The 23324-nt window shown below is 44.0% G+C and overlaps 1 protein-coding gene across 1 annotated transcript in view; it reads left to right on the plus strand.

The window, feature by feature from the left end:
* Nucleotides 1–23324, plus strand: part of LOC125441522 (N-acetyllactosaminide alpha-1,3-galactosyltransferase-like) — a 96603-nt gene that overhangs the window by 70111 nt on the left and 3168 nt on the right. Inside the window, exons 7-11 of the mRNA XM_048512131.1 lie at nucleotides 7345–7431; nucleotides 10315–10347; nucleotides 12633–12698; nucleotides 14124–14183; nucleotides 21962–22099. Coding sequence (XP_048368088.1) covers nucleotides 7345–7431; nucleotides 10315–10347; nucleotides 12633–12698; nucleotides 14124–14183; nucleotides 21962–22099 — 384 coding nt within the window. The remainder of the gene's footprint in view (nucleotides 1–7344; nucleotides 7432–10314; nucleotides 10348–12632; nucleotides 12699–14123; nucleotides 14184–21961; nucleotides 22100–23324) is intronic.

Raw genomic sequence — 23324 nt, forward strand, 5'->3', positions numbered from 1 at the left:
GAACGGTTACATGACTTGGATAAACTCATCTCTAGCCCCTAAACTGCTGCCAAAAACCCTAGGGAAAGTGAAAAAGAAGGAGCATGTTTATCTTTTCGGGGATGTTGAGAGATGCAGGCTGGGTGAAATAGGATTGGTGAATTACAAGTGCTCCAAAATTCTGCATTCACAGAACTTTTGGTCAGAAAAATAATGAGGGCACAAAATGATAGGATATCAGGGCAAAAATATCTGTTCCAGTTTTTTTAAAAATGAATTGCTTGGTGCCAGGGGAAAATGCCAAAGCGGTACATGATCATGGACAAAAAGGATGGCACATTTTGTGCCCCAGAGCCGATGTGACTCATGGCAGTTTTTCCTGATTTTAAATCAACATACGGTAACCATATTGCAACACAGCTTTGCTAGTGGTGAAAAGAAAAGAAAATTTGAGGGAGGGGCACATCTCTCACCTAACACAGAATATTTTTCCTCCAATTAAAAATATATCACTATTTTGTAAGTGATAGGTTTATACAATGTAAGTGCATGTTTGAAGACGGTGTGTGATAGTGGTTAGAGCATTGGACTGACGAGACCCCAGCTCAAAATCACTATTGGGCCACGAAAATCACTGGATGGTTTGGGCTCGGTCACCATCTCCCAGCCTAGCCTAACAGCTCATGGGCTTGTTGTGAGGATAAAATGAAGTGGAGACTCACATATGGCACCCTGAGCTCACTGGAAGAAAAGGGATTGGGTAAAAAAAAGTAATCAGAAGTCTACCCCTGACTCTGAGCTTGTGCATGACTAACTAGGAGAGTCTTACAGCAACATGGCTCAAACTTTACACTGGCTCTGAGGCCCAGCCCTTCTGTAGTCTGCCTTCTCAGCAAAATGTATTTTCCACGCAGCATCCTGCCTCAAAAAAGAGAAGCTGCCTATGTAAACTATAATATTGATGACTGCTTTTCCTTTAGAGAGCCCAGAGCCAGTGTCATTTAGCTTCACAACAACAGTAACTAGATACCACTATCACTATATCTTCCCTGGGTCCTGTCAAACCTGGGGCTTCCCTGTAGGCTGAGGCACCTAGGGCCAGTTACTCTCCTGGAGCCTTAAATATTTCACAGAATTGCTGCTAGGATAAAATGTAGGAGAACAGTGCACCCTGAATTCCTTAGAGGAAGGATGAGATAAAAACCTCACAGCTAGACTTGGCTTCTGCTTCCTCAACTGAAATTCATAACCAAATAAGGATCTAGCCATGTTTCCTGCCATGTTACTGCTTTCAAGCGGCTAGCTTTGCAATCAAAGAATGTGGGTGGACAGCTCTCTCAGCTGCCCTTGGAGTGTCTCTTGGAAAGAAGAGCGCCCTGAGGTGGCATTTCTCTTCAGCCTGAAGCAGGCTCAACAGTTGCCTCTCTGGTTACTTTTAGCAAACAGGGTTCTTTGCAAGTTGCTCTTCCTGTAAACCGACACAGTTGGTCTTCCTTCCACTGAAGACCAACCCCAAAATGATATTTTTTTTGTGCTGCCGACAAACAGCTGTGTGGTTTCCAGAGGGCTGCCACGTCCCACTTTGCAAATGGCAAATGTCAAGTTTTTCCAGTAATGCTCATTAGACCACTATTTAGCAATGACATACAATTGTTCAAAGCAGTTGGTACCTGTCAGGCAGGCTAGCATCTTGGTGACAGATGAGCTGCTAAGAGAAAGTGCAGTTTGCTTAAGGCCATTCTGTGAGGCACGTTTTTCATCACCTGTGATGAAGCATGTTTTCCATCACCTGTGATGAAAAACACCATTGTCAAACCTTAAAAGATCCGGGGCCAAAGTATCTGAAGCGCCACCTATTCCCACATGGATGGAGCCCCAGCTCTGGGTGTTCTCCTCTTTGAGGAAGAGAGCGGGTGGCTACATGGAACAGTGCTTTCACAATAGCAGCACCCTGTACTGGAAAGCCCCACCCCATCTCCATTAGATTGACAGCTTCAGGCATCACAAAGCAAACTTATCTATACAGCCAACTTGGGGTGAAGCCATAACTCAGTGCTTTTGCGTGCAGGAGATCCCAGGTTCAGACCTTGGCATCTCCACTTAAAAGAGTTGCAGGAGTTGAAGAAACTGCCTGAGCCCCTGGAGATCTGCTGTCAGTCAAACTTGACATTTCCGGATTATGTGGAACAAGGTCCTGACTCCAAGGCAGCATTTGCTGGAGCTCTAAAGGGCAATAGGGGACCTATTTTCTCCTCCCCTCTCTCCACCTGTGCCTTTAGCATGCAGAGATTCAGCAGACAAAGGAAGCCCCACTTTGGGTCATGAATAATTGGCTATCTCAAATGGATAGTTCTGCCATTTCTTTGATTCAAGATTCTACCATTGAAATAGCATTACAGCAATTAAATACTGGTTAACAGCAAACTTTGCATATTCAGTAGCTGAATTCTGGCCACCTGTGCACGTCCACAGGCTTAAGGCTCCAAAGTGGTACAGACTCCCTAAATTTTCTCCCAGAGGTGACCTGCCATATACCCCTTTCAGGTGCCTGCTTCTCCTTTGGGGCTAAAATGGAAGCTATGGCTATTGTCTGCTTTCTCTCCCTAAATCTCCCCTTGCCTAGACTGATTTGCACAGGGCTGGACAGTCTGGGGACAACTCAAGGTCCCTTCTGGAGATTACAAATTGTTTTGCCTGTTTGATAAAAGGTAAAGGTAGTCAGTCCCCTGTACAAGCACTGGGTCATTATTAACCATTACTATTCAGACTATGATTATGAAGTGGTTTGCCATTGCTTTCATCGGTTGTCCACACATTGCCCCAGCAAGCTGGATACTCATTTTACCAACCTCAGAAAGCTGGAAGGCTGAGTTAACCTTGAACTGACCATCTGAAACAGACTTCCATCAGGATTGAACTCAGGTTGTGAGCAGAGCTTTGACTGCAGTACTGCAACGTACCACTCTGAGTCACTGGGTGCTAGTGCCCTTTTTTATTTTCTATTTTGGGGGGGAGGGTGTTAAATGAAGTAGACATGAGAAACATCCTCCTCTCCTTCGATTTCCAAATTCACATTTGAACAATTAAAAGCAGCATTTAATCATAAAATAATTAAATAAAAACATAACAACAAACACCAGGTCCAGGAAGAAGCCAACAACTGTTATAAATGGTATGTCAGATTAATTTAAAAGATATGCCCCCCCCTTTAATTAGGTGGCCCTATTGCATCTATGGGGCCTTCCGTTCCCCTCTCCAGGGTTTTTTTTTTAAAAAAATTGTCGGACATTGTTTAATCTATGTACGCTGCATTTACTTGGTTTCAGTTATTATTTTAATGTTATAGAGCTATATTTATTTTATATTTGTAATTTTGTGTATTCTCTTCCTGTATGTTGTGTTTTCCTTTATGTTGTACACCGCCCAGAGCCCTCTGGGGTGGGCGGTTTATAAAACGAATTAATAATAACAACAACAACAACCACGAGAAGGTCACTAGATACCATGATTTGAAAATTGAGCTTCAGCGTCTATGGCACAAACCAGCTGAGGTAGTCCCAGTGGTAATCAGCATGCTGGGCGCCATCCCAAAAACACTAGGGCAGCACTTGAAACATCTTCGAATTGACAAAATTAACATCTGTCAAATTCAGAAGGCAGCCCTGTTAGAATCCGCACAAATACTACGCCGATACATTACAACTTCCTAGGCCTCTGGGTGAGGCTCGAATTGTAATAAAGGCCAACAACCAGCTAAAGATCTGGCAGCTGTGAAATCTACAACAGCAACACTACTACTACTACTACTACTACTACTACTACTACTACTACTACTACTACTACTACTACTACTAATAATAATAATAATAATAATAATAATAATAATAATAATAATAATAATAATAATAATATATTAAATGTCTTAATCCCCTGGCAAAAGACACTGTTGAGATAGACAAGTCTCCCTGGAGAGGGAGTTCCAAAACTTTGGTGCTATGACTGAGAAAGCTCTTTCTTAGGTTGCCACCATCTAGACTTAGATATCTGGGACAACTGATGGCCAGAGTGAATGTGGGAGAAGGTGGTCTCTAAGGTCATTTGTATCAAGCACATGCCAAATATGGGCAAGAAGGTTGCTAATATTTTTCTTAACTCTGCTCCTGTGCCTTGGACTACCTAAAACAAAGCCAAGGATGTTCCACTTAGCACAGGAAATAGTTCATCAATCTTGAGACTGTGAATATACAAGTCAAGATTTTTGCAGATCATAATCCAGTAGAAGTAACTAGGCAACAAACAGAGGCAGAAGGGAAAGATGGGGATTAAACGATAATCTTTTACTACAAGAGGAAGTAGTAAAGAAATGTAAAAAGGATTTAGAAGAATTTTTTCAACCAATATTACAGCTAGTATCTCTTTTGCAATGAATTGGAAAAACAGTTCTATGAGAGAGAATCTAATAACCATTGCCGCAAAACAAAAGAAAGAAAAATGGGAGTAACCCAAGAAAATGATGGATAAATTTATTTACTTACTTTACTTACTTACTTACTTACTTATTTTTAAACCGCCCACCCCCAAAGGGCTCTGGGCGGTGTACAACAGGCCAAAAACAACATTACGCACACAGGACAGAACAACATTTCACACAATAAAATTAAGAAGAAGAAGAAGAAGAAGAAGAAGAAGAAGAAGAAGAAGAAGAAGAAGAAGAAGAAGTAATAGAAGAAGAAGAAGAAGTAATAGAAGAAGAAGAAGGAGGAGGAGGAGAAGGAGGAGGAGAAGGAGAAGGAGGAGGAGGAGAAGGAGAAGGAGGAGGAGAAGGAGGAGAAGGAGGAGAAGGAGGAGGAGAAGAGTAGTAGTAGTAGTAGTAGTAGTAGTAGTAGTAGTAGTAGTAGTAGTAGTAGTATGGATTTATATCCCCCCTTTCTCTCCTGTAGGAGACTCAAAGGGGCTTACAATCTCCTTGCCATTCCCCGCTCACAACAAACACCCTGTGAGGTGGGTGTGGGGCTGAGAGAGCTCCAAAAGCTGTGACTATCCCAAGGTCACCCAGCTGGCATGTGTGCGAGTGTACAGGCTAATTTGAATTCCCCAGATAAACCTCCACAACGCAAGCAGCAGAGCTGGGAATCAAACCCGGTTCCTCCAGATCAGAATGCATCAGAATTTAACTTAAGTTAAAACAATTTACAAATTCTATAAAACATACTGAAATTATGAGTACTGGAGAAACAGCACAAAAACTGTCTTGATAATGCAACCCTAATTGACCTCAAGCAATTGAGCCAATTCACCATGCTTGAAACTGAAGAAATATAGAAGAAACTAATATTTCTAAAGCAAACATTTTGAGCAGAAGAAGAAGGCTTTATTTACAGTCAATGACCAAATATAATTGCAAATCTCCAATTTAGTAAAAATATCTATAACAAAACAAGAATGCAGATCTCTCTCCCATATTCCAGCACTATCCATGTATATATCATTATACATTGTAAACACACCAAACAGCATAAAAGTACTAGACAAAACAAAAGTATCTAAGGGGGATGCCATATTCAGATCATTTTTTTCTTTTTCATAATGATTAGACAGAATTTTGCTACCCATTTAGTAATATTCTCCTTCTTATCTTGTAATAGTTTTTCACAACAAACTTTATCAGTACAATATGTCACCTTGTGTAGTAGATGTGACAGGCATTTTTTCCTTGCCTCCTCATAAAGGGGACACTTTAATAACATATGCTCTATAGTTTCTACAGAATTCAGAGAGCACATTTTGAGCATGCAAATAAACTCTCAAATTAACTGGCACACTATTTAAGGAAAGAAACTGAAAAAAGAACAATCACAGAAGAAGAGAGATCAAATTTTGCATGTAGAAATGGAGATATGAGAACAATTTGCTCTATTTTGGAGGGGACATACAGAAAAGATCTTTCAACAGAAGATAGAATGGAGGAGTATATAAAAGGAATACATACTGAGAAATTTATATCTGAACACAGGGATATATTAAATCAAGCCATTACAATTCAAGAAATATCAAAAACCATAAAGGAACAGAGAAAAGATAAAGCATTGGCCTCAGATGAATTTACAACAATTATAAATGCTTGGAAGAGAATGTAATACCACCTCTGCAAAAAGTCATGAACGAAAAAGTAAGGTATTGCTTCCATAGTGGCAAGAAGTTCATATAACATTGGCCCTTTCGGTACGGGCCATTTACAGCGGCCCAGGGACGGCAAAAACGCCGTCCCTGGGCAGCTGTTCACACAGGCAGCAGCAGTGCCGTCCTGTTTGGCCCCAAGCGGCGTGAAGGCACCGCTTTCCACCTCCCTTCCCGAGAGAGGTTTTTGGAAAGCGCCGCCTTCCCATTGGCATGGTGCGAACCACACCGCGACGAAGGTGCCACTTTCCCGCCCGTCCCCCCACTCACCTTGTCCTCCAGCGTCGGTCTGGAGGGCTGCTGAGACCCGTGAGGGCAGCATGGTTCTTCAGCTTGGCCCCTTAATAAACCCTACCACCAGTTCTCTCAGTCTGTGTATATTATTGCTTTTACACAGCTCACAGGTTGATAGCAGTCGAACCAGTCACACCCATTGACTGAATTACTCTCCTCAGATATGTTATGTTTTAAAGCACAGTAAGGCAGTTAGCGCTTCACTCTACAGATTCCAGATCCAAAAGCCCTTCAAATTGTTCTTCACAGGGAAATGACCTCCTGCCTCTGTTGCTTTCAAGTTGCTTACCCTATCAAAGTTCAGTGTTACCATAACCCATCAGGTAGCTTCCCTGTTCCTAGACCTTTATGCCTCACTCTGAATGTAAATACACTCTGCTTTAGACAGACCTGCACTTATTAAACTAACTTATCCTCATGACAAGTGCATATGATGGTACCCTTAAAGGCAACTTGGAAACTTTAATTGTTCCAAAATACAGCCACCCAATGTTTGGTAAGTATTAGGTAATGTGCTTCAAACATATTTTAAAGCAGCTAGTTTCCAATTCGCTTCTGAATTCAACACAGGGTGCCATTTCTTACCTTGAAAGCCCTCTGCTACCTGGTATCCACATATTTTATTGTTGGTCTACTATGAAGCTGTAGGGCTTGATCATTTCAGAAGGTTTATGATTAACTGTTGGCATTTAGTTTCCTGTTGGACATTATGTTTGGTATTTTAATCTGTTAAGGTTCTTTATCTATATTTGGTTTTTGTTTGCTACTGATTATTTTTATAGCATATTGTTCCAATTGATTACAGGCCACCTTGCACTTCAAAAAGGCAGGGCGTGTACTTTTAAAAAGCTCTTGGTTGTAAACTTCTCCTTCTCCTTATTTCCTTCCATTAAGGACGATGCACTCCAAAGGAAAGACCGTTGTGTTATGGATCTTCTATCTTGCTCTCTTCTCAACTATAGTAATGGTTTATTTGAACTGGTAAGAAATCCAGACCAATGCATTTGAGACTAGTCCCCTTTGCAGGGAATCAGCTACACCCCTCTTTTATTTGTATGCCTTTTAAGTAGCAACCTTTTCTTCTCTCCATTCTCGCTTTCCCATAGGCTTACCAGCTCCAGGTTGAGAAATACCTGGAGATTTTGAGGGTGGATCCTGAGGATGGTGGAGTTTGGGAAGGGGAGGGGCTTCAGTCGGGTATAATGCCATAGAGTCCACTGTCCAGAGTGGCCATTTTCTCCAGATTGACTGATCTCTGTCAGCTGGACATCCATTGTAATAGCAAGAGATCTCCAGCCACCACCTGGAGGTGGGTAAGCCTACTTTCAAGACCTGTTCGAGGATCACAACTTCTCTAAGAATGAGAAACAAGTTCTCCCCGTCCCAAAAGTGTTAGCAGATAAACTTTTCATAAGATGCAGTAAAATGGCTAAGAGCCTGAGCCGTGAGCCAGGAAGTACACAAGGTTCAAACTTTCCTTTCATTGTAACAATGATTCTGAATTTCTCCTCCCTGCCCTTTCAACTCCAACATTACTTGTTCTAGCTTTTGACCTGGTGCCGGCTGAACTCAGGATTCTTTCTTTTGCTTGCCATTTCTGATTCGTTGAACCAGCTCCTGCCCCAAGTATGCATTTTCAGTTTTGTAAATCAACACGGGACATCATTTACATACAACATGTACCAACAATACAAATGAACCTATGAATATAATAGCAAAAAGCTGGAAAGCAAAACTGCTGACAATATAGGTAAGTATAAAAATACAAAGCAGGTAATACATCATTATGAGTCAGGTAGCCTTAGACCAGATATTTTCTTAGCCCACACACACAACTGCACTGGGGAGCGGTATAATAGATCTTCCTGTTGATCTCAAGCTATGTCGCCAGATAATGTGGTGGAATTCATTGCATTTTGAACTCTCAAGATGTACTAAACTTTTATTGCTACTACTTGGGAATATACAGGCTCTGAACAACACTGCACACAACCAGGATTATGCATGGCACCTGGGTGCAGACATTCATTCATATCTGAACCTAAATTAGGGCCACAATTAATTCCATTACACTTTCAATTAGCAATTTGAATTTTTACTCCTGTGCCTAAAGGTTTAACTCAGGTTTCAAGGGTTTTTGGGTGTCTCCATTTTGATTTTGGTATGAACCAAAAGGGAACCTTCATAAGACATGAAATACCAAACATCATTGCTTGCTGTAGTTCACAATGCTGTAATTCACAATGTTATCAGATGTCAGATGTCAAAATTAAATAGATTTGGGGGTAAATATTACTGCATGCTCACTGTCAGTTATGAAATATCACTATATATTGTTGATCAAATACTGTCAACTGCTAACACTCAAAAGCTGAAATGCAATGACATTGCAATGGATACCGTACATTCCAACACTCATAACATTTGGTACTGAAATGCACAATTAAGAATCTGGAAAAGTCTTTGGAAACAGACAAATTAATTTCAGCTCTAATTAAGATGTGACTCCCCAGTTGCATGGACTCTGGTACAACTAAACGTGGGTTGACTGCCTTTCTGCAACTACATGAGATGCTGGTTATCTCTGATCAGATTCTCAGATGGTATTCTTGCTCCAAAAAGCAATTGTGGCACTGGGAAATATTGCTGTCTTTCCCCCTTTTGCCATCAAGTTACATCTGACTTATGACAACCCTGGTGGGATTTTCAAGGCAAGAGACTTCAGAGGTGGTTTGTTATTGTCTGAACTGAACTTTATTATTATGGTTGAAGACCAGCCCTTAAGAGTTTCTACAACATTTCATCAATAAAATGCCTATATACAAATCTGATGTACTTTCAGCTGTTACACAGTCCATACAATAAAATATGCAGTTACATAAAAATAACCTCAAGATTCAGTTCCTTAGATGGGCAATCCAAAAATACAGTCACAATATCCATGTGGACAATATCATCACATTCCTATCATGTCTTAATCTCCATACTAATTATTTCCTACTAAAACATATATACTATAAGATTGTTTTAAAATTTCCTTTATATTTAACTAATCACTTGTCATGATAGTCTTGAATATATGTATTTGTACATGTATCAAAATTCCGGCCCTTAAATGTTATTCCCGGCAGCTTTCTTAGTGTTATATATCGCCCTTCCAAATTTAGCACAAAAGAGTCATTTTGTGATCCTTGTCAACAAGGATAAGTGATAGAAGAATGTCGCTATCCCTCCCTGTAAATCGTTCAAAGATTTCCTTCATCAAGACTTCCCTAATATTGCTATTCAGTTTGCAATCGAGAAGGACATGGTCTATTGTCTCAGTACTCCCATCCACACAAGGGCAAACACAATCTTCAAAAGGAAGTCTTCTATATCTGCGGAGGGAAAAACATTAAGTCTTAATAGGGTAAAGATTCTTCTATCTTCAGGATTTCCTAGTTGCTTAACATAAGGGTTTGTCATTGTGTGCTTCTGCACCGCAACCCTAGCAACCCTTGGAGGTCTCCCATCCAAAGACTTACCAGGATCAACCATGCTTAGTTCCTGAGATCTGATGAGATCAGGCCAGCCTGGCAATTTCTTGTTGGAGAGACCCCTGAGGGAGGAGGAAAGAGTTATAACTCCCCTTCCACACCCCAATCTGTAATTGAGCCCCCTGCATATGATTTTTTTTTTTTTGCAACTAATTTGCACCTTTGGAGATCCTGTCATAGATCCATCCAGGGACTTTAGGGCATCCCATTGAGGTAGGGTGTTATACTCTAAGGAGGGTTGCTGCTCTTTCTTCTTAGTGCTGATGCAACATATAAAGTGCAAGCAACTGCAGCACAACTGCTTTTAACACTGGTTCTGTTTCCACAGGGATGGAGCACTGATGTGGATATACAACAACAAGTAAGTGACCAACAGAGTTGAGGGGAAAGGCTTTCTTGATGATAGACAGAGGGGGCTTGGGCTGGTTAATTCCATTTGGCAATGGATTTCCAAGGTCCCTTATGCAAGTGCATTAATTCAGTTGCACTCCTGGATTCCCTATCACCAAGTCATATCCACAGCACCTGGATCTGGTTAAATATTAATTTTGTCATGTCACTTCAGTAAGTACTAATGATAGCATAACGGACCAGGTTTAACGTGACTGAACGCTCCAGCAAAGTGGGCCCCAGTGAATCATCTGAAATAAAAACGGGCTCTTGCAGCTGCTCTGACTGTTTCAGAGAGATAAAAAAAAATCAGTGAATGTTACGTATGATTAACTGATGACTTTGCACTGTTCTACATTGCATGAACAGATGGTGCCCTGGGTCATATTGCTGTTGTAGGAAAGAGGCACAAGGCCCAATCAAATAAGACAGGTATGTGCCCCTTCACCCCACAGCTTCCTTTTTAAATGAAAAAGCTGCCCTAAAACACTGTGATCAGGAGCTGAAGAACAGCAGAAGATGGCTCGTTTACATTGCAGTCCTAAACAGCCTTAAACCCTTTTCAGTCCATTGAAAGTCAATGGGCTTATGAAGGGAGAACAGTTCTTACAACTGCATATTTTATCTCTTACTATCCTTCCTATTTGTCCTATGGAAAGAAAAGCAGCTTAAGGGCACGATGTGTGTGCGTGTGTTTAAGTGGCAGGAGGGGAAATATTTCAGCAGCCTCCACTGCTTGTTACAGCCTTCCAAGGCTGCTTTTCATTTGAAAAAAAAACACTGTGGGGGGAAGGTAACATAAAATTCTGTGCCCGAGCTCAGCAGGAAGAAGTGCTTAGTGAAGGTTGACCACTTGCACACACATGCCCAGAGAGTGAAACGGCAATAATACTGAAGCCCTGGTTCTCTGACAAGTTGAGGACAACCATTTGCATCTTTCAGTTTCTCCACAGAGCGGATGTGTTGACTAAACAGTTTGTTCTGATTAACAATCCTCCTCCTCCTCCTCCTCCTCCTACTACTACTACTACCACTACTACCACTAACAAAAGGCAAACTCTATGCTGGGGATAATCAGGAAAGGAATTGATAATAAAACTGCAAAGATTGTCATGCCCTTATATAAAGCCGTGGTGCGACCACACTTGGAGTACTGTGTTCAGTTCTGGTCACCACATCTCAAAAAGGATATTGAAGAGATAGAAAAAGTGCAGAGAAGGGCAACAAGGATGATTGAGGGACTGGAGCACCTTCCTTATGAGGAAAGGCTGCAGCGTTTGGGACTCTTTAGTTTGGAGAGGAGACGTCTGAGGGGAGGATATGATTGAAGTCTACAAAATTATGCATGGGGTAGAAAATGTTGACAGAGAGAAATTTTTCTCTCTTTCTCACAATACTAGAACCAGGGGGCATTCATTGAAAATGCTGGGGGGAAGAATTAGAACTAATAAAAGGAAACACTTCTTCACGCAACGTGTGATTGGTGTTTGGAATATGCTGCCACAGGAGGTGGTGATGGCCACACTAACCTGGATAGCTTTAAAAGGGGCTTGGACAGATTTATGGAGGAGAAGTCGATTTATGGCAATACCAATCTTGATCCTCTTTTGATCTGAGATTGCAAATGCCTTAACAGTCCAGGTGCTCTGGGGGAGCAAGAAGCAGCGCAGAGAGGCCGATTGCTTTCCACATCCTACCATGCTGAGGCTCCCCCAAGGCACCTGGTGGGCCACTGCGAGTAGCAGAGAGCTGGACTAGATGGACTCTGGTCTGATCCAGCTGGCTTGTTCTTATGTTCTTATGTTCTAACAACAACAACAACAACAACAACAACACCCTGCTTGGAAACAAAGCTTGTCGATCATCAAAAATATGTGTACCATTTTAAAACTCAGGGAAGGAGGAAATGAGATAAGCAGTATTTATCATCACACAAAAAGCACTTTAAATAGCACTTATGAAATTGGCCTGTGTTTGTATCTGCTTCCACCTTCCAAAGCATCCATTTTCTCCAGGGGAACTAACCTCTATAATCTGGAATTGAGCTGTAATTTTGCGAGTTACCCGGGCTGACATCACTAGTTCTAGCTTTGATACCATCTTATTTCAAAGGTCACTGAGTATATGCTCGCTCTCTCTCTCTCTCTCTCTCTCTCTCTCTCTCTGTGTGTGTGTGTGTGTGTGTGTGTGTGTGTGTGTGTGTGTGTGTCTGTCTGTCTGTCTGTCTGTCTGTCTGTCTGTCTGTCTTCCATGCAGGAGCCTAAAGATCACTCAGCTGAAAAATGAAACAGAGCACTGGCTGTTCCACTGGTTTAAGCCCAGGTAAGAAGAACATGTCAATCAAAACTGAAACCTACAGGCCTGAAACATGTATGTGTGGCTTTGTGGTGAAGCACCTGCTTTGTAAACAGATCCAGTCCCCAGCATCTGTTGTTCCCCAGCCAGAGGTTTTGAGAGCCAGGGCCAGACAGGGTAGGCCAGGGGTCTGCAACCCACAGCTCCAGGGCTGCATGCGGCTCTTTCATCCTTGTACTGTGGCTCCATGTGGCTTGGGTCCTCTCAGCCTCCTTCGGAGATTCCCCCTAGGGGTTAATGGGAAAGAGTCCTAGAGCGGCTGAGACAGTTATCCCAAGCCACTTCCAGCTTTCCTGTCCCAGCTGCCTGGTTGGCCGATGACGGTAATGTAGCACTTCATGGATTTCATAACACACTATAATTGTTTATACAAAGTGTAAAGGTTAAAAAAACAATGTATATAGTGTTATCTTCATTTTAAATGTCAAAATGTATTTGCGGCTCCAAGTGTTTTTTTTTCATGGAAAACAGGTCCAAATGGCTCTTTGGGTGTTAAAGGTTGCAGACCCCTGGGGTAGGCACTCCTGAGCTAGATGCACCAGTGCTGTATAAGGCAGCCTCAAGGGGGGAACGAAGAACAGAAGAGCCATCTTTGTTACTGTCAAGTCACAGTGGACGTATGGTGACCCCGTAGGGTTTTCAAGGCAACACATACTGTGTTTTGCAATTTTCTGCCTCTGTATAGCCACCCTGCACTTCCTTGGTGGTCTCCCATCCAAATAATGACCAGTTCTGACCCTGCTTAGTATCTTTATTATTATCATCATCATCATCATCATCATCATCATCATCATCATCATCATCATCATCATCATCATCATCATCATTAATGTCAATGCTGCCAGTTCCACCCAGAGGTCTTGGAAGTTGTAATGTATCGGTGTAGTATTTGTGCGGATCCCAGCACGGCTGGCTTCTGAATCTGACAGATGTTAATTTTGTCAGTTTGAAGATGTTTCAAGTACTGCCCTACTGTTTTTGGAATGGTGCCCAGGGTGCCAATTACCACTGGGATGATCTCAGCTGGGTTTGTGCAACAGAGATCAGGCTAGCCTGGGCCTCCGCATAAGCCAGGTCAGACACAGTTAACTAGTACAGGGCATTACAGGTTATCAATGGGGTTGGAGCTCCTGTTATTGGCCACATCATTCTGTTAAGCCACTCAGAGGTACCAATTTTTCTATTCAGAGGTACCTATTTTCCTAACTGCTTCACGGCACACTCTGCCCAATACTGAGGACAGATTGTGGGGATGAGCATGCATTATGTCTGTGGTGGAGGGTCTAACCAGAACCTTCTTCCTGACTGCACACAGAAAGGACCCATTTCTTATTGCCCATGGGGAGGGTTGCTGAGCTCTGTGTCCTATCTAACCTATCTGTTTTCTTGCAGGATTGGATATGCTAATCAAGACATAAAGACAATACCTTCAATCCAGTGGTTCGATCCAACGTAAGAAACATAAATTCAGAACAAAGATATTGGGAATTAAGGAGAGGCTTTCACAGCACCTGAGAGTACTACATGATCCTGAAAGGGGAAGTGTCACAATCTTGGCACCACAACAGATACCCTTCTGTTTACCTCAGTAGAGAAAGGAGCTCTTGAGGGCCATTTTGGGTCAGGAAAGCAACATGGGTTGAAGGGTGAACCTCCACCCCTCAAAGGGCCTTTCCCCACTCTCGTCGTTCCCCTCTATGCCGCACGCTGCTCTCGGCGCGCAGCATCCCAGGCGCGCGCCCGGCCGTCCCCACGACCCCGCACTCTGCGCGGGGCCATCAAAAGGTGCCGTTAAGAAGAGCGCCTGGGATGCCGCACGCTGAGGGGACGCGACAGCGGCAGCGTCGGGGCGGCTGCGCTGTCGCCGCCCCTGTCGTGGGGTGCGACGAGGAACTCCGCGCTACTCTCCTCAAGTAGCGCGGGGCCAAAGGTAAGTGGGGAAAGGCCCAATATCAGAACTAGGCCCCCACATAAACAATAACAATAACTTTTAAAAATAAGTTTGTGGAACTAGTTTGACACTGGGAAGCTACATAAATAACATATTTTAGCTGCAGAGCACCCTGTGGCCATTTCAGGACTAAAAATGGTGCAGGTGTGGGCAAAGCTGAAGCCACTGTCCTCTTGTTGTAGTCAGAGCTGGAGCTACCCAAATCTGGGAGGCACTGAACTCTCATGGCATAGGTGTCCTTTTCTTAGTGCCCAGGGTAACATGCTTGCCCGCCCCCAACATGTAAGAAAAGAAAACAGGAATATGCATATAACACCCCAGACCTCATAGTAGGGCAACTGCCTTGCCCTTTCCCCCATCTGCTGAGTGCCAAGGGCCCCATTTCCATTGTATGTCTAACAATCTAATCCACAATGTCTAATCCACCAATCAGCACATACCTCAGCAGCTACAGAATATGAAAGGGCAGGCCGTATGCAGAGCATGAGCCTTAATGTGCATGAGTTTATATGCATGTATGGTAGATACAGTGGTGTACTGCTAATGGGGACATGGGGTATCCCATGTCACCAGGCACACGTCGTTTCGTCACGTGGGGGTGGGGGCTGGGCATGTGCTCAAGCTGCCTGCCACTGAGCCCTGCCCCCCTGCTGGCCTGCAGGGAGGCGGGGTGTGGGGCTTGGTGGGGGTGGCCACGGCACCTGCCTGGGCTGCCCATTGTGGTGCCCCACCCTTCCTGCAGGCCGGTTTATGCCTTCTCCAGGCCCTGGGGAGGGCAAAAGCCAGCCTGCAGGGGGGCAGGACTCAGCCGCGGGTGGCTGCGGCGCCCACCTGGGCTGCCCATCGATGCACCCTGCCCTCCCTGCAGGCCAGCTTCTGCCTTCCCCAGGGCCTGGGGAGGGTAAAAGCCGGCCTGCTGAAGTGCGTCAACTTCTTGGTGGCTGCAGCCCACCTGGGCTGCCCACAGATGCACCCTGCCCTCCCTGCAGGCTGGCTTCTGCCCTCCCCCCAGAGACTAGGAAAAGGCTAAAAGCAGCCTGCTAGCCTCTTGGCACCTATCCCAGCTGCCCTGAGGCCCAGCATGCCTCCCCCAGCCTCCCTTCTAGCTCCCATAAGTGGGGCAGGGGGGGGTGCAGGGAGCCGGGCGGGGGGATGGGACGATGAGGAGGCAGTCATGCCGCTGGGCATCATTTAGGCCTGGTACACCCCTGGATAGAGATGAGGTGCATCCAGCTCCCATTCAGACACTGAACTTGCAGAAGACCTCTGACAAACAGTGAATCCTGAAGAGAACTCCAGAATTCTTACAGACAAAAGTGTAACCAAGTTTCCTGGGCAGGCAAAAACAAGAACAGGGCAGTGATTTCGCAGGGAGCCAGAAGCAAAAAACAGGGACAATCAAACTATATGATAATGGCAAGATGCAATGTTTGGGACCTGCTGAAGTTTCCAAAAACACTTCGAGAAGGAGAGAAATGAACAGTTATCCATGCCCTGAGTTCATCTAAGCTGGCTTGCTGTAAAGAATGCATGTGGCAGATCAGTTCATCTTGACAAAGAGGGCACCAGTGCCATTTGGGAGTCTTGTCAGCTCAGTTTTCCCCACCCCACCCCAAACATTATCTTCCAAATTGAAATGGCAAACAGTCAGATCCTTTCTCAAGCCCCACTGCATGAAGCAAACATTTCCCATAAATGCTTCTGCAGAATTTCAGATTGCATTATGTGTTCAAGAGGAAGTACCGGCCTTGATAAAACAGGAGGGATTTTTTTTACAATGTAATTTTCATAAGTAGCTTATTAAGCATGTGAAGCATCACCCCCTTTCAGTAGACAGTTCAGGAAATACGTGCTGTACCGACTGGAATGGCACTGATAAAAATGGTGCTCCCACCCAGCCCTTTCCTTACAAAAGAAGGGATTTTTCAGATACTAACTTTAATATCTATAACAAATAAATGAGACAAGATCAGAGCCAAACTGCAAAACTATCACTGTGCTTTGGGGTGCATATCATAGTGCAACACTCCACTGGCACTGTTCTGGTCTAGGAGCGTGTGTTCCAAAAACGAACCCCCATGGTCTTGCAGAACTGAAAGCACGAAGAGAGGTTGTTTTCAGAAAGGGCTGGGTGGGAGTCCAACTTTAAAGCATTTTTGTTCAGGGATCATCGCGGGTGTTTCTGCTTGGACTGAAAAACAAACTGTCTGAAAATAGGCTGCTAAATTAAGCGCAGACGAGCTTGCTGGGAAATGGTTTTGTTTCAGAAAAAATTAAAACCAAGATGCTTTCTGAACATCTGGTCACTATTAGCGTTCTGTAAGGCTGTGCTGTTCATCTTCACATTTCCTGCTGTCCTCTGACAAATGTTTTACAAGACATTGAACATCTGCGCCAAAGGCTTCAGTTCTACGCATACCTTTTCATATTGTCCCACGGAAAACCCATGGGCCTTATACCGAGTCAGACCACCAGTCTTTCAGGGTCAACATTTTCTACTCTGACTTGCAGTGGCTCTCTAGGGTCTCAGGTGGTGGGTGTTTCATATCATCTATTACTTGATCCTTTTAAACTGGAGACGCTTGGGACTGAACTTGAAAGCCTCTGCAAAACAAAGCAAATGGAACATGCTGATGCTTTCTGGACCAAACTCTTGCATTCTCCAGTTCTCCCTGACCCAACCAGGATCCAAAAAGCTTTCTGAAGAGTTGTTAATTGCCACTAGTTATTCCTTATTCAGCAACACAAGCATCTTATTATAATCTTCCTACTAGGGATGCCCACCTCCAGGTGGAACAGGAGGATTCCCCCAGAATTACAGTTCATCTCTAAACTATAAAGTTCAGTTCCCCTGGAGGGTATACTCTGTGGCATTGTACCCCAGTGAAGTGCCTCTCTTCCCCAGATGCCATCCCCAGATCTCAGGAGTTTCCCAACCTGGATCTGGCAACCCTAATCCACCTTTCCCCACAGGTAGCCAGGGGGATTACCTACCTGAAGAACAAAAGAAGCCCTAGTATTCAAAGACTAACACCCTGGAATAAGTTACCAAAACACAGAACATAAGTAAGAATGGCTTTTCTGCATAGCACAAATAAAATGTCTTGAGGACATTAAAAGAAACTTTTGGAGGAGGAACGCCACACAGGTTTCCCCCCAAAATGTCTTCAGGATGTTTTATTTCTGCTCAATCCACTTGTCAATAGAAAATGCTAAACTAGTGATCTTTTTTCCCCCAAGACAGAGTCAAGATGCTTCCTGCTTGCTGTGCAGAGAGCAGGAAGCATCTTATTTTTCCCACCCAAAAGATCTTCCTTTCATTTTTGCTGCAGCTTGCAACTGCCATTTTCTCCTGCTTGTGATTCTTCCTGCCACCCGCCATTTCATGAAGGTTTCCCTGGCAGTTTCCTCTGTTTGCAGCTCATCTGCCTACCATTTCTGTGTAAAAAAACACATGAATAAAGTTAGTTTTGACTGCCAATTTGGCACATGTCTCATTTTTCCTTTTTTTTCTTGAGAGAGATGTCTTTGAAGCAATGATTCAAAATATGCGTACATAGCAAATTCTCGTATCATATCGTCATAGCTTCAAAGACAGCTCCCCCAAAATAAAACAAAAAAAGGAAAAAGAGACATGCTCCAAATCAAGTCAAAACTAAATTTAATCATGTGCTTTTTACATGGAAATGGTGGGCAGATGAACTGCAGAGAAAACCTTTGAGGTAAACCTTCACCAAATGGTGGGCGCATGAATCACAAATGCGAGAAAATGGCGGGCACGAGCTGAGGTGAAAATGAAAGTAAGAGCTAGTGTGGGGAGGTGGAAAAAAGAACTGCTTTCCCTGGCAACACTCCACACACACACACCCCTCATGCAGACAAAAAAAGCCAAAACAGTTGATTTTAAATGTCTGCAAGATATTTTATTTGTGCTGTGCAGAAAGGGCCAATGTGAAAGGCACAGATTTTTTTTAGAAAAAGAAAAAGGTATTTAAATGTAAAGTCAGAAAGTTATTTATAATTTTAAAATACAGAAATTAAAATGGCAAAAGGTAACAAAATAGGACAAAATGCAAAGCCTAGTACCAGATTTAATTTCCCACAGTGGCTTCTGCCATTTGGGAATCTTTCAACTGAAGAAGCAACAGGAAGTTCCACCATCCTGGCTGGATGCACTAAAACAGTGGTCTCCAACATGGGTCGATTCCCCACCCACCATTAGATGCGCACTCCTCACGGCAAATACCCCGGGGTCCTGCAGCACTCCCCACTACACCAGTAGTGACAACACAGCAACAACGCAGTCACCCCGATTCTACCGCTCCTCCCACCCCTCAGCGCGCATAATTTTGGATCCTGGTCGGAAGTACACCTTTTCGAAACCGCGCGCCGAACACGGAGCCGAACACGGAGCAAGGGTCCCCTCCACTATCACTTTTGAATTGGGGAAAAGCCCATGGTTCCTGTGGGAGCTATGGTGTCCTTCATGTGTTTTTAGTAAATGGGTGAGACCAGATGGGGCCGCTGGAGATCTGGCTGGCTGTGCAGATCCCAAAAGCTGCCGCTTCGGCAGCTGCTGCTGCAACCACATGACAAGGTTCTTCACTCTTTGACTGAAAGTAAGTTGTGGCTGGTGCCTCCTACTGTGGTAGCCATTCTGTGACAGCACCCACCACACTGTGTCAGAATTCCAAAGGTGCCTATTGGTTAAAAAAGTTTGGGGACCCCTGCACTAAAAATTCAAAGAGCAATTCTATCATTTTAACAACTTAGTCTAATAAGCTCCTTTTTAAAAATGGCAGGCTCTTCATAGGTGAGAGAATCTTTATCCAGTAAGGAAACAAACCAAATAGTCAAGGACATGAGGATTGTGAAAACAAAGATGCCCAGGAAAAGTAATGTAGGGGTTAAACAGTTGAAAACAGTGCAGCCAGTACTTTAATCCAGACAAGCCACCTCACACGCTCCTTCAGGCAGGAAAAGGAGAGACTTCCTCCAGACCTTTCTAACAATTATCAAATGTCATTATACTTCAGAATAAACAAGGTGGTTTGTGCCACAAAACCACCCACAGATGATGCAGCCACACAGAAAAAAAACGAGTATTTCTAAATGAACAAAAAAGCCAGAAAAATAGCTCAGTGTTCCAGGAAGCATGGAACACGGCCAGTGATTACATGACCTTGGAGTGCCATCCTCCAGGTGCTGGCTGGAGATCTCCTGGGATTACAACTGATCACAGGGAACAGAGATCAATTCACAAGGAGAATTCTTGTGAATTCACCCTCATTTTGGAGGGTGGACTCTATAGTACAGCAGAAATTCTGACCCTTCCCACAACTTCACCCTGCTCATGGTCCAACTCTAAAATCTCCAAGTATTTCCCCATCTGCAACTGGCAACCTTAATCCAGCCTACTAAAAGAAAAAAAGAAGGCAGAAGAAATTGTCCTACTCACAGTTTAGCAAAATCCCAGGGAGGAAAAATGAGGATGAGGAGTTCCAAATTGCCTCCCCCCCCCCACTCCCCAACATGTTTATTTTATGAGGTCATCTATGCAGCACAATTTTATCCCATCCTGCCTTCTAGGACCTCAGGGTGGCATACTCATTCTCCTCTATTTCTCTAAGCTTAGAACTTGACAGCCATACAGGAAATCCCACATTCACCTTCTAATAAACAGGTGGATGTACTAAGGGGGAAAGGGTGAGGGGTGGTCTTGGCAGGGATCCACAGTGTGCCTCAGAAAAACCTGACATTTAAAATGGCAGCCAAAAGAGGCTGAGAGGTACCTTCCTTACAACCTTACTTTGAGGCCCAGGTGGGCCACTAGAAACTGGGATGCTGCTTGACCAGGAAAGAACAAAGACCTAAATTTGCAGGGGTCAGTTTCTAAACACACAGTGGGGCACCAGGCTGGCCTCTGCCCTGAAAAAACATCATTCTAGGTGAGAGATTCAGCTGCAGCAGCAAACTTGGCAGCCCACCCACAGGACGCTAAATAAGGCCTGAACAAACTAACCTGGACCAAAAGTCATCACAAAACCAACTCAGAATGAAGCCATATGTTGGCCCAAAGCCCAGAGCTCGATCATTCATCAAGCCAAACTGCATGGGTTTTTAAAGGGGCGCAGAGCTCTGCACTTCCAGCACCTCTGAAAAGCCACAAATTGTACTCATTTCTTTAGTGGGAATCCCTTTGGAGACTGATATGCCTGTGCTACTGGCTGGGAACAGGAAATTCTTTGTCATATACAGAACAACTCACTTGGGGGATGTTGTGTCAAAAGTGGAAGAAAAACATCGTGAGACTCCAAGATTTTTTTAAAAAATGTTGACTTGACTTGAAAGTTGTGGTTAGGAAGCCTTTCAGGAGATTTGTGCCAGTTCAATGTTTGCCTTAAAAAATCTGAGCAGCTACTGCTATATTTGGAATCTGGCAGTGCTAACGCCATATATACCTCCCTCTGGCACTTGGGTGATTTTTCCCTACCAATGGGGATTAGCAGATTGAGGGCCTGGAAACTTTTAGCCACTATTGGAAGGGTTGCTAGTAGGAGCTGATTCCCAATACCAGAAGGAGGAGGAGGAGGAGGAGGAGGAGGAGTTTGGATTTATACCCCCCCTTTCTCTCCTGCAGGAGACTCAAAGGGGCTTACAATCTCCTTGCCCTTCCCCCCTCACAACAAACACCCTGTGAGGTGGGCGGGGCTGAGAGAGCTCCGAGAAGCTGTGACTAGCCCAAGGTCACCCAGTTGGCATGTGTGGGAGTGTACAGGCTAATCTGAATTCCCCAGATAAGCCTCCACAGCTCAGGTGGCAGAGCTGTGAATCAAACCCGGTTCCTCCAGATTAGATACATGAGCTCTTAACCTCCTACGCCACTGCTGCTCCTGCTGTAGCATTGAAAATGGGTTTCAGAAGGTTGACTGGTCTGTGGAATCACCTGCACCAGATGCAGTGACTGAGGGAAAGGGTTACCAGCCTCCAGGTGGGGCCTGGAGATCTTCTGACCTTAAAACTGCAGGGATGAGTCCCCTTGGAGAAAATGGCTGCTCTGAAGGTGGTCTCTATGAAATTATACCTAGCTGAGGTCCTCCTTCTCCCCAAATGCCATCTTCCTCAGGTTCCACCATTTGGCAACCTAGGGAACAGCATGCCGGGGCAAAGTTGTACCTGCTGAATTTCTGCTTTTGCTACATTGGCTAAGGGTGACCAAAAGGTAAATCTGTGAATATTGTCTAATGGGTCTTAATAATCTTTCCCTTTCATTTGTCAGCAGTCGCACGGATGTGCAAACACTGACCTCTTGGTCAGCCCCCATCATCTGGGAGGGAACCTTCAAGAGATCAGTCTTAGAGGATTATTACAAGGAGCACAAAATCACAGTTGGCTTGACAGTTTTTGCTATTGGGAAGTAAGTGCTGCTTAATCACTAACTACAATTTTGTTGTTATTCACAATAGATACTTGTTAAACATTTCTAGATCCTTTTTTTAAAAAAAATAGAGTTTCATAATTTTATTGCAGATGTTTCCAGACTTTCGCCCTTTCTACACAGCACAAATAAAATATTTTGGGGAGGAACTCTGTACAGGTTTTTCTCCAAAATGTTCTCAGAGCGTTCTATTTCAGCTCAACCTGGGATTGCTTAAAAAATGCTAAATTTTATTTCTCCTGCCCACCACTTTCATTTTCGTCGTGCCCACCATTTTCTACTGCTTGAATCCTCTGTTCATTGCAATTGCCATTTGCTGAACTGGTCCTGGGATGTTTGCTCCGTGTGCAACTCGCCCAGGCTTCCTTTTAGTAAATAAACTACATGAATCAATTCAGCTGTTCCTGCTGATTCCAGCAACATATCTTCAAAGATTCCAGCTATCTTCGAAGACACGAGCACATGATATGCAATCGGCTGTGATTCTCATATCGCGTGTTCGTGTCTTCAAAGATAGCTCATAGAAAAAAAATTAAAAACTGGAAAACTGGCAGGAACAGTTGAGTTGATTCATGTAGTTTAGTTTATTTACTGAAAAGTTTATTTACTTCTTTTAGAAGAAGAAGAAGAAGAAGAGTTTGGATTTATATCCCCCCTTTCTCTCCGGTAGGAGACTCAAGGGGGCTTACAATCTCCTTGCCCTTCCCCCCTCCCACCCCTCAGAAGTCCAGGCAAAGAGGCGGAGCTTCCACGGGGACATCTGGGGACAAATGTCCCAGGTGGCTGCCATCCAGTCATGTGGGGGGGGGGGTGGCAAGTGCCAGCCAGGCCCTTGAGCCTGGGCTGTCCTGCAGTGCAGCAAGCATGGCATGGGTGCCGTGCCACAGCCCCACATAGAGGATTCTGTTGTGTCTCTGTATGAGACTTCCGGTTTTGGCCTTACATACATCCAATCAGCCTCATCTGAACAGAACAAAAGTCAGTCTACTGCTTCTCTGCATTGGATGTGAACAGTCAGACTTTTCTGGTGCAGAGATAGCAGTGGAGGAGAAGGCTCTCTGCCTGATTTACTGCTCTACTCACTCCTTTCAAATCAATAGGAATGTTTGGAACAATGATTCATAAAGGCAAGGGGTAGGATTTTTCAGGGACTGGAAGTACTTCGTTATTCTAAAGGTAAAGAGTGGGTATCCATAAATATAAA

Source organism: Sphaerodactylus townsendi, linkage group LG12, assembly GCF_021028975.2.
Source record: "Sphaerodactylus townsendi isolate TG3544 linkage group LG12, MPM_Stown_v2.3, whole genome shotgun sequence".
In the NCBI taxonomy this organism is placed as follows: Eukaryota; Metazoa; Chordata; class Lepidosauria; order Squamata; family Sphaerodactylidae; genus Sphaerodactylus; species Sphaerodactylus townsendi.